The sequence below is a fragment of the Strigops habroptila genome, chromosome 5 (genome assembly GCF_004027225.2).
Source record: "Strigops habroptila isolate Jane chromosome 5, bStrHab1.2.pri, whole genome shotgun sequence".
Lineage (NCBI taxonomy): Eukaryota > Metazoa > Chordata > Aves > Psittaciformes > Psittacidae > Strigops > Strigops habroptila.
In genome coordinates, this window is record NC_044281.2 from 64170941 (window position 1) to 64183187 (window position 12247).

The 12247-nt window shown below is 42.7% G+C and overlaps 1 protein-coding gene across 8 annotated transcripts in view; it reads right to left on the reverse strand.

Moving 5' to 3' along the window:
- The window catches only part of PANK1 (pantothenate kinase 1), a 47585-nt gene that overhangs the window by 21018 nt on the left and 14320 nt on the right, over positions 1-12247 (reverse strand). Inside the window, exon 1 of one of the 8 annotated variants that reach the window (XM_030486558.1) lies at positions 6650-7152. The exons of 5 other annotated variants lie outside the window; for them this stretch is intronic. In XM_030486558.1, coding sequence (XP_030342418.1) covers positions 6650-6905 — 256 coding nt within the window. In that variant the 5' untranslated portion in view covers positions 6906-7152. Of the gene's footprint in view, positions 1-6184; positions 6334-6649; positions 7153-10986; positions 11080-12247 lie in introns of those variants that run through there. 2 more of the 8 variants (XM_030486566.1, XM_030486565.1) reach the window with 2 other exon arrangements.

Below are 12247 nucleotides of genomic sequence, written 5' to 3' on the forward strand. Positions count from 1 at the left end.
GCAGCAGGGCTGGACTGTGCGATACAGAACCAGCCTGCAGCTAAGGGTAAGCCAACTTCCAATATTCTACATCAAGGGCACAAAATCTGCTACAATCTACCTGTAGTTGCTTTAATCAACAGTTGCTTTAAAGCTATAGTATAGACTTAATCTTCAAGAGAGGGAAGAAGCATTCCAGCCTCCTATCGAACACACATCCAACAATAAAAGCATTAAGTACTAACAGCTGAGAGCTACTCCTAAATGATTGCCAAGACATTTATTTTATATCTTAACATTTTGATGAGTTATAACCAAATCATTAACAAACAATAAGTGCTGTAGAACACAGTTCTTGACCGAGGTACAGATAACGCTCACATTTAAAAAGCAAGTAGAAATACCAAAACACTTTTTTTTGTTGTTGTTTCTTCTCTCTGTGAATCTAAGCTCCTTTCATTTTGTTGCAAGCCAAACAGAGCTGCAGGAAGAACTTTGCTCTTAGAACAGCAGCAGTTTTCTTCAGCACAAATAAAGAGCACAAGATCAGTCCACAACAACCAGTATTTTAGCTACACAGAACAGCAGTAGTTTTCTTTACAGCTTCTCAAATCAGCTGTCTGTTGAACTCACTTGCAACAAAGACAACTATTTTGACTGGTTGACCAATTAGGACAAAACCCAAGTCTCAAAGTTCCTGACAAGTCCCACTGTAATTCATATACTTCCATAAAACTGGAGTGACAGTAGAAACACTTCTGTATTCCAGTGATTATTTAAAAGATTTATTCATTGTACCTTTTGTTACTATCGATATGTTCCAAAACAAAATGCACCACTGAAGTTCCGTCAGTTCTTTTCAGTATATTCAGATACCCCACCTTAGCTGGTACATACACACTTCAACCTTCCTGACACCACTGAATGTGGTGGTAATAGAGGCATACATGCAGACTGCAAGGTGCTCCTGGGTTTTGCCACCTCCCTGAATACAGGGAGTAAGACCATACAGAGGCCACCACAGTTATTAGGGCCCTCACTACTACAAACTGGGGGTATGAAAAAAGAAGGGTACTTGTGCTGATACAGTCTCCACAGACTTGAGGGGAAATTGTGGAGGTTTTCTGTTTGTTTTAAACTGGAAATTCAGCATTTGATTGATAACCAGAATAAACGTTGAATAAAACTCAGCATTTGTTGAGTTCTTAAAGCCAGAAAAGCAAGGAGGGGAAAGTGAAATCCATCACATCCACATCTTAGGCTGATAACAGTTGTTCAAAATTGTGTGACTTACCATGAAAACTGAAGACACTGGATATGTTGCAGAAATGCTTTCACAGTGTAAAAAACACACTTAACTAAAATTGTCTGGTAAGACTGTTATAGGCCAATTTCTCTCTTCTCAGCTGTCAGTATTTGATCAATGCAACCTATTATTGTGGCGAAAACAGAACTATTCTACTCTATTGCTACACAGCAGTAAGTCATAAAAAGTAACAACACTATAAAATCTAGTTCTGTGTCCGATGGAATTGATACAGAAAGTGCCAGGATGAATTATGCACTCTTAAAAGCCTAGCATAAATCAAAGACTCTACTTAAGAAAATTAATTCTCTTTATGCTAATAAGCTGCACCAACTACTTACTGGTTTGTTACCTTGAGATAAAAATCTCCATTACTCCAAAATTTGCTGCAGAAGCATGTGACAACGCAAACAGAAGGTATCAACAGCATTGCATAATTAGGTAATCTGATGCACACCAACAGCTGTGCTATCTGGGGGAAAGGTTCACTCACAAGAAATTCCATGATACATTTCACCTACTTTCTGCACTAACTTTGGAGAGTATGAACCTAGAGGGCTATTCCTATAAGGCATTATTACATTTACAATTGAACACATTTGATTTTTAAAAACCCTATCCTTAACATACAATATAAGGAGGGGGGGTGGGGCATAAATATTAAATCACAACCTGCTCCACATGGACAAGAGCTCAGAGGAAGCAATAATGAAGAGGAACTCCTGAGTCCCTAAGTAACATCTCTGTTCCATTAAAGAGGATAACCAAGAGTAATCCTTTTCATATGTTTAAACCACCACAACATAAGGTTGGCTGAATCGTTTTACCCCTCAACTCTTACAGACTGTACCTGAATCCTGCTGATTAGAACTTTCTTCTCTCTACCTGGACCCTAGATTTACTCATGACCAATATGCAGCAGTTTTTTTCTTTTGCCAAAACTGTTTCAGCTTACACATCTCTTACAAGACATTTATTTCTTCAAATATAGGTACAGTATCTCCATTTTTCTTTTCAATCAATAATTTGAATGGTGGTATCAATACTCTGATATCTTACTCATATATATCTCAGATGAAATATCTTAGGTTCAGCTGCTTTTCTTCCTGGACACACATATGATGAAACCCTATTACTTAATTTACATTTCATTTGCATTGCTTGACAGTTTGATGATCTAAGAACTTCCCATTCTAATTGGAAGAGGCAAGAGAACACCAAAAATAGTGACGGGGTGAGGGAAGATCAAAACAAGAGATACATATAAGATGAGATAGTATTCTCACACCTTCTGAAAGCTGCTTTTTATTAAAAAAGCTGGTAATAGCTTACATAGTTTTTTTAATCACTCCTTACTATTTTACAAGCTATTTTGAGCAATCCAAACACATTGTAAAATTGAAGCATTTGTTTTCTTTGAACAAGAATAGAATATGTATCTTAAAAATTAATTATATCTGCTTAGTAATGGAAGTTTCTTCAAGCCTTACAAAGCTAGAGCTAAATAAATCATGCATATATATCAGGTGACGCCTTCCAGTTCATTTTCAGCAGCAAGGTCTTATTGAATGTCTAGCTCCTCATCAGAAAAGAAACCAAAAAATAAACAAACAAAAACAAACCCAAAGAACGACAAACCTCAAAGCACAGAGCTGTTTGATAAACAAGTGTGACCCTCACATGCAAGTAGTCATATCACCACAAATTGATTTCTGAAGATAGCACTAGGAGATTAGGTCACTACCTAGCCTGTATAGCTTCATTAAAAAACTCTGACAAATAAAAACACAACTTGCAAAGCTACAAGAAGCAATGATTAGCTAAGGAGAATCTCATTCTTTAATCTAATAGCACCCAATCTGATGGAAGTGATAAGTTTAATTTTCCCATTCCTGTTGGAAATGCATTATCTAGTTGATAAATTGGATATGCAGTTTTAACTCATGGGATGTTGGACCACAACACACCAACTAGTTCAGTTTATTACGACCAGTCCTATTTCTTCAGCAACCCTCACTTCCAACTACATTAAAAGCAGCTGAAGACTAACTTTAAGAATTTCTTCAGGTGACATGCTTCTTAGGATTAAAAAGACTGGGGGATATTCCAATGCCTTGGACAAAATTTAGGTAACCAATAACATTGTATTTATTCACAGCATCAAACAATAGCAAGACCAAAACCATTTTCACTCCTGTAGCCTTCACTAAAGCAGGCTAGATAATCACAGCATTCCATATGTAACATCACCACAGGTGAAAAAGCCTAGGTTTTCTTTATTTTCCACCTGGCCTTAAGTGGTACTACACAAGCATGCTGCAAACATCACAGTAACAACCTCAATATTGGCCAAAAGCCTTCTTTACTGTGAAGCTACAGCTCTAAGTGTTTAGAAATTATCCATGACAACTATAATCCATATTAGCTGTAAACAGTCACACTACCTCAAAACACACATTCTTTGACCCCTAACAGCTACCACCTGACTTGGGGTGAGATAAGATACTGACTGGAATAGACCCCAAAGCTTTATACTAATTTAAGAAAGGCAATAGAATTAAGAAGTCCCGCTGGCTTCTTCCCTGCCTGATGTAGAATAATGCTGTGAAGCACCAGTCTAGCTAACTGCTGCTCTGAAATCTTTGTCCTCACTTGGCTACAACGCTGTTTCAACAGGGATCGATGAAGGCACTTAGCCGCTCTTTTTCTTTCTTCTATTCAAAGATCACATTTAAACTGAACAACATGACAGTTTAGGAGGATTTTGAAATTTGCAGAGTTCACACTTTTATTATCTTCTGGAGCACTTCACAATGCAAGGCACCAGAACAGGTATTTTTCTGCATTCATTATGCTGCGCTGTGCTACAGAATGGTAATGCAGACCTTAGTATCACAAAAGTTCTGCACTAGTAATTTGAACCAGAAAACTGAAATAAGCCTTACATCCCTGATAACTCACCTAGTTCAGCTAAGGAAAACACCAACCAAAGACAAGCTTCTCAGCACAAATCGAGTCAAAAGGACATAAATTGGTCCTCAGATCCGTTCTTACCACACTCTAATCAGCAACGCACACTGGTTTCACAGCAAATCTTCCTTTCTCAGAGGGAAAACAGACTTGGGAATATAGAACTCTACCTCATGCTGGCAGAAAACAAAAGCAGTCAAGAAAACATATAATTTATAAGGATTTAAAGGGATACTTGTTGCAGAAAGATATGCTTCATTTGCTGAAATATTGGGAAATGCCAATTACCTCATTATCTTTTCCACAGCACAAAGCAAACCCCACAATCAATAGTGAAGTCTTACATGCCATGTGGCAACTGCTTTTCATTTTGCAATGTATCCGTAAGCACAAAACAAACATCTGCAAAGGCCGGGATTAAATACAAAAACCAGTAAAACAAGACTGTATAGTATTCACTGGAGATGGATAGAGAGGAAAGCTATGCAGTAGCAGAAGTTGAGTATAATTTATTTTTTTAATAATTAAAAAAAATTGTGTGCTATCATATTTTCCTGCAAGACTAATAATTGCAAATCAATTTTCCTACAAAATAAACCATATAAATTAAAAAGTACAAGATCAGCAAGAACTCATGTCATTTATTCAGCTAAGAAATTCCCCACAAAATAGTTCTACAAAGCACTTCCCTCATCTGCTGCTGTTTTCATTAAAGCCTCATTTCATTAAAACCCCACACTGAGGACTTGGTTGTCACACATCTTGGGCAATACTGCCAGTCACTGATGCTCTTCACTCTGATGGGCTCTTTTTCCCCCCAAGATGGGAGGGAAATTCCAAATTCCAGATTCTTTCTTATTCAAGCAATTACATGGATCCGTAAAAGCCTTATTCTTCACTTCAAAATAGTTTTTAACTGTTATGAGGAGTTTGATATGCAAGTGCTAACTTCTTAGTTACACCAAATCAAACTGTGAGTTAGCTCAAGTTCTGCAGTTTTTGTTGCTGAATTAAAGTGAAACTGGACAAAGACTAACCCAGTTTGTGACAGAGAATGATCTGGTCATCAATTTGGTAAATTAACTTTCAACAAGTACTGTAAGCACTACATGATTAATCAACAAAGAGAAAGTTCTAAGGGAAACTGGTAAGTGTAGCTCAGCAAAAACATTTAAAAAGCTGGACAAGGTACTGGCTACTAAGTAGCCCTGTGAAAGCTGCAGCTCTTCAAGGCTGTTTCTAACTATTTTGTTCGGCTTAGACAGAAAAGTTTTTTAAGTATTCAGTTCAAAAGAAAGAAAGGAAAAAAGAGATCCAGACTAGCTGAATGCACTCTACTTCCTACTGAGTAGAAACATCTTTAAGTTTTGGCAGCGGGTAGCTGTGATCCTGACTATTCCTGATTACCCTTTCAGAACATGCTGAACTTTTAACAAAGCAGCAAACATTTGTTGGCTTTATTGGAAGGGCTAGTGAAGTGGGAGTGCAAAGAAACAGTGCTTTCTCCATTGGATTGTTTTACTTAGAGCTTACCATGGAACTATTCGATGGCTCCATACCTACAGAGAAGAAGTTAGCCACGATCAAGAAAGTAAAAGATGTCATTAATCAAACTTTACACAGTTAAGTACATTAGAAGTATGGATGCCTGAGACTTGCAGCCTGAAAACAAAACATTAAAGACAATTCACTAACACCTCCCAAATCAACTAACCAAAAGCCACAGGCAATACTCAAAAGGAGCATGTTACAGTTTTATTCTGTTGGCAATATAATTTTTTCCCCTCCCTGTCAGAATAATTCGCACTCAGCTCCCAGGTCTTCTTTTCTCTTAATTCTAACAGTGCATGGGGAAGGGGAAGGAGCACGCACGAAGACCACAGAGCCTTCCCACCACCCAAGGGCCGACCCGGCCCGGGCTTTACTTACAGCGCTGCTTGGGCACTATGAGCTTCATGGGCACGTCCGGGAGGCGGCAGCGACCGGCAGGATCCTGGGCACCGCCCGACGCGGTGCTCGGCGCGGCGCGAAGCTGCTGCCGCCCGCCGGCGTTCGTGCCGGGCCGCCGCTCCCCGGCCGCCGCCGCCCCATTGGCGCAGGGCGGGCCCGGCCCACGCGGCAGCGGGGCCGTGCCCGGCCGCCGCCGCCGCATTGGCCGGCACCGGGGGCCCTCGCTCCGCCCGCCCGGCCCGTGGAGGAGGGAGGGGGAACGCCCGCGGCGCGAGAGCCGGGCGGCCGGCGGCCGCGGCGGGGCACCGTTCTGGGCGGGGGGGTGGGAAGAGGCGGAGGCGCAGGACCCGCGGCCGTCTGACACCGGGCCGATGTCGGGGCCCGCTGGGCCGGGCTGCGGCAGCGCCGCACGGAGGGGGCCGGGCTGCCGCGCTCATCACTTACGTGGCCTGTGCCGGCGGCCCGAGTCCATCCTCCGGCGTAGCCTGCATTTCTTGGCCGGGGAACCGTGGCTGAGCGGCGGCAGCTCCGGGCGCAGTAGCAGCGTGTGCGGCGCCTCCCCGCAGCCGCCGTTGCTCAGCGGCTGGCTCGAGGGGTGGAAGCCGTTCTGCAGCAGCCCGCCGAGCAGCGAGCAGGAGGCGGCGGCGGGCGGTGCCGGCCCCGCCGGGGCGGCGGGCTGTGCGCGGAGCTGCTCCCCCATGGCGGCAGCCTCTCCCCTTTGTCTCCCGGCTCAGCTCCGGCTGGGCGCAGCGGAGCCCCTGCTCATGCCAGCGCCCGTGCCCGCAACTCCGTGCGCTGGGATGCGGCGCCCGCCCCCCCCCGCCGGCGGCGGCGCACGGCGCAGGCGTCCTGCCCGCAACGCGCTGCAGAGGGGCGGCCGCCGCCCTCCGCCGAGGACGCGGCGACCCCCTCACCCTCTCCCCCGGGTAACGTGCGCGCTCTCGGGCGCCGCGCCCGGCACCTGCGGGGCACCGCGCAGCTCGGGAGCGCGCCGCGGCGGGCGGGGGGCTCGGGGTGGTCCCCGCTCGCACGGTGCGGGCTGGCACGGGCGGCGGTACGATTGCAATGCGCCCTCTCTCCCGCCGCCCGGCTCGGTGGCGCGCACCGGGCAGGCCTGCCCCTGTCGTTTTCTCTTCAAGGTGTCCGCAGGCCCGCTCAGGTGACTCGGGTATCTACACCTCGGAGGCCTGTGAGCCCAGGTGTGCCCTGTGCCTCTCACACACCTCCCTGGGCATCAGCGTTCACGTTTTTGTCGACATCGTCACGCGTTTCCTCCACAGCATACAGGGACTAGTATGACCTTGAGACTGTTTGACCTCAGGCTTTTTTAGTGCCTTTGCTCTCCCTGCGCAGCACTGGCAATCCTATGACTGTGATTTACGCCCTGACCACTGACACATCCAAGTGTAAAAACACATTTTCTGAATGAAATGTATTAAATATAAAGTGGACATAAAACAGGGCGAACCGTGCTGCAGTGTCATGTGTGTAGTTGAAAAGAAACACTAACTGAATTTTGCCCTGCACATGAAGGTCATGTCTTTAGACAAACTGCCAGTCACAGATGATTGTCCTTAAAGCAAAAACAGGCCACGTAATGGCTCCTCCTTATACCTAAAATTAGTACAGGACACAGGCCCTCCACTGTGAAACACCTACAGAGAATAAAGAGCTACTCTAACTGCGTCCAGAAAGGGATACTGTGTTAAGAAATTGCTTCACGAGATGTAACGTGACATTCTCTCCACTTTCTGGCTGAGACCAAAACATTATGTTAAGGTATCTGGGAGCAAGCCACAGGAAAACATGCACATGAAGTTGGGGAAATGAAGAAAGAGTGTTTGAGAACAACGAACAAGTAAAATTTTCTTCCTAAAAACCAGTTACCAATGTTCCAAAGGTGATTAAAACACTCCAAATTTTCCTCATATCCTAAACAACTGCTGTAATTGCCAGCCCAAAAGCAACTGCCCTGAAGAGGGTAGGAAGGCAGGCAGGCTATATACATTTACTTCTAGGAGCTGTAGTGCTTCCAAAACTGAAATTCTTCAAGACCCCCTAACTTACTGAATTATGTTTAACCTAAAAACCAGAAGGCTGCTGCCTGGACTGGCAGGGACCTTCACACCACTTGTTGGCAGTTCTATGCAGCTGGCTGGATACGCTTTATGAACTTTTCTTGTTAATTCAGACCTCTCTGGGCATGAGGAATCCTTACTGCTACTGTCCCCAGGTGGCAATGGTTGCCCCCCTCTCCATGCCTGACACAGAAACTGACTGCACATTCAACCAGCCCAATGCAGAACAGAATCATTCCTGCAAACCTGTTTTCCTCTGCAATCGCAGCGTAACTGGGAGCAGACACACGGGCAGTTACTGTATCTCAGCTGAAGGGTAGCAACTTTTTACCTGACTCCAACAAAAGCAAGACCACTTTTAATTGCATGCTTACATTTCCTTGTGGTAGGATAGCTGTCGTTCCACTGGCTCTCCAATGGAATGTGGTACCTGTTTCAAGTACTGTGCCCAATTTTAGGCACTAAGCTTCTGTAATAACTAACAAAGGATTAAATGAAAACATCAAGTTTTAGTCTAGGAAATGAAAGACTTGAAGGGATATTCAATTGGAATAGGTAACAGCAAAGGAAATACAGCACAGTTGCTGAGAAACCAGAAAGAATTTATAAGCAATAACTACAGTAAGGGAAATTCACTTTAGACTGGAGGTGGACATTTCCTAGGATGAAGTTAGACGAGCACCAGGCTGCATTGGCAGACTCAGCTGCCCATTGCTGCAAGCCTTTAGGAAAAGTTAAGTATCTGTGAGGAACAGTCTCGGTAGAGCTGATTCTGACTTAGAGCAAGAAGAAGGCATGGCCTGGACACCTTTCTGAAGTTCTTTACAATCTTTCATTTCTAATTAAATATTTCCCTAATATTTTACTGTAAATACTGCAGAATTATGCCCAGGGTAGAATACTGTGATGAATAGAAGTAGGTGGTCAGGAAAATACTGTTGGGATACGATCCAAATCACTGACAAGTTCAGGGGCAGTGTAGACCAATGGCATATAACAACAACAAATGTCACCTCAAATAATGCTGGAGAAAATATAAAAATGGAGAAATGCTAAAGACTGTCAAAATCAATTGACAAGGTTTATGTACAGGGACAGATTCACTTCCAAGTGTGGAAGTTTCCCTGATTTTGTAAGCTTTCCAGCAGGAATGGATGAAAACACTTTCCAAACTTTTTGCATTGTGTAAAGATCAAGTTTCAAACCAATGTGCTGCTTTATCAAACCCATTTCAGACTTTTGTACTGCTGAATCTCACATTAGCTGATTTCTGCACTGCAAAATACCACCTTTTTCAGATTATTTTTGTTTACACTTGTTTAATTTTGGAATGAGCTTCTCAAAAGGTTTTACATACCCTCTTTAGTTTTGATTTCAGAATTCTTCAGCTCTTCTGCAGTGTAAACTAAGACAAGGGCAATAAAATTAGAGTATGTTTAATGTATTATGTGATCATCTGTAAGCATTTAAAATGAAGGAATCTCATGTCCTCTGATGCATATAAGCATGGCTTATTTTGGGCACAAGAAACTACAGCGCAATCATTTGGCATTCAGGGAAAAAGACCTGAGCCTTTTGCATTAATAAAGTTGAAACTGGGAGCAGATGAACTGTTTATCCTGTTCTGCATCACCTGTGAGCCACAAGTAGAACCACAGCACCAGATTTCACAAACTCATTGCCTGATGCAGCTATACAGACAGCCCATGCTCTTCTAATATTCAGCACAGGGGCTAAACTGGTGACCTGATGGTCTTGCATTATACTCAGTATTTCAAAATCTGGATTGTCATGAAAAACACAATGCAGATGAAGTATGACAGAAGTGATAATGTCACCTCCTCAAAACAGGACAAAACGTAGAAATAAACTGTCCTGTTATTCTCACAGTTGAGCAGCTGGCTCAAGACCTGCTGTATGCTGGGTTTTTTATCCATACTATTTATGAGACAATGCATCACAGCACAACTGGCTGAAAGCAGATACTGTTTTTAATAGGTATTGTACTCTCTTGCCTTCACACCACATGTATACACACCCAGTATGGTACTGCCTACTCTACATCCCTTTATATTAATTTCTATTTATTTTATATATATTTAAGTTGTTGCAAATCTAGACTACGTAGAACATACAACATCCATGAAGTCATAGCGTGTATTACAGGTTCAGTTTCTAACACTTTGGTACAACCAAACTCAACTTTTCCTCTTCCTTTTATGCTAAATTTCTAAACAAACCCTGTGAGCCAGTTCAGTTTTCAGTCTTAGCTTGCAAGACAACAACCCAGGTAGAGATGCAGTACTGACAACCAAAATCAAGGATGCTTCCAGTTCTTTCAATATTAGTTTACTCGGTATTTCTGTCTTCCTTTCTGAACAGGAGTAAGTGGAAACTACTTGTTTATTTTTAAATATTTTCCTACATATTTCACAGTAAACCAGCAATCTGTTGGGGAAAAGGACTACAAACACATAGCATGCTGAAGAATCCAGGACACAAATGGACTCAGAACAGCAAACAAGTCTGCTATACTGACTCACTGCACAATGCACATTTGCATGGCAAACACTTCATGGATTATTCGATACCTGCCTACACTTCAGACACCAAGCTTTCTATCACCTCTATTTATTTCTTTAGAAAACACAGAGAGCCAGGCTGCAATTCTCTATGAGTCAGCTTCAGTAAACTAACAATTACCTTGTGATTAAGATACTCTGCTACAGGATCAGAAGTGCTGTGCTACAGGATCAAAAGCACTGTGCTCCAGCCCTTACAGTTTCAAAACCAATGGCACTGGAAAACAAAACAAAACAAAACCAACCAAAACAAAACACCCCATCCTTTCAGGTACGTTATCATGAGGCAACCTGACCTGAAAGTTTTAGGAACGTATGAGGATTAGCTCCTCCTCCCTCATTCTGTGCGGCTCACATATCCGTGGTCTGCGGATAAGCTAAAAAAGGCATCAAACAGGTGCAGTCCACGTGTACATCCATCACCCAAGAACCAAAGAGATACTACAAAGCACCAGCGGTGTTACTCTAATTCAAAGCCAGCCAGCTACAAAGCTTTGGTCACGTTTTGGAGAGAAGTGGTAATGAGGAGCATCTACGCATGTTCTCAAATTACGCAAACTGTATTATGCAACCCAAGTGTAATGAAACAGACTTCTGGCACAGCTGCCTGCAAATTTATGTTCAAGGGGTTGCTGGCACTCAGCCATTCCTGTTTATATTTCCATTTAGGTTACTTCTATGGTTATCTTGTTTCTATATTACAGGACAGTCATACTAGATCTTATTCAAATTTTTCCCTTTAAAAATAAAGCAAATACTGTACGGCTTAATAAATTAACATAAAAACATTAAGAACATTCCTTGCAAAAAAATCAGATCCTGTTGATTTGGTTTAGGTATATTCACATTTTACACATATTAAAAAGAAAGTGCCAAGTCCAGAAGTCCAGTATTCCTTCCCAATTTCTTTTCAGAACTGGGAAAAACCCCATACTTTTTTGGTGTATGCAGGACCTTCAGTAGACACATGTTTAAAATATATTTTAATGCTCTTTTTCCCTCACTTTAAATTGCAGGGCTAGAAGACCAACAGTCAAACATAAATGTATAATGACAAATGATAGATGTATAAATCAAATGGGACAAAACAGCTCTAAAACTGTGTAGAATTCTTATCTGGAAAATGCAATGACATTATTAATTTAAAGAATTATTTAAAGAAGGACCCAAAGGGCTCTAATATTGTCAGTGTGATCACAGGAAAGTTCAGCCTTGCTATGACAACAGCTAGCTAGCACGAGAATTTTGCTTTCCCCAAACACTAACACTTCTGAGAGAGGAAACTGACTGCAGATGACAAAGTGAAGGGCATAAATATAGTCATACGCCTAAATCTTTACCAGATGGAGGCCAAGAAAGATTATATCGAGACCATCAGTTCC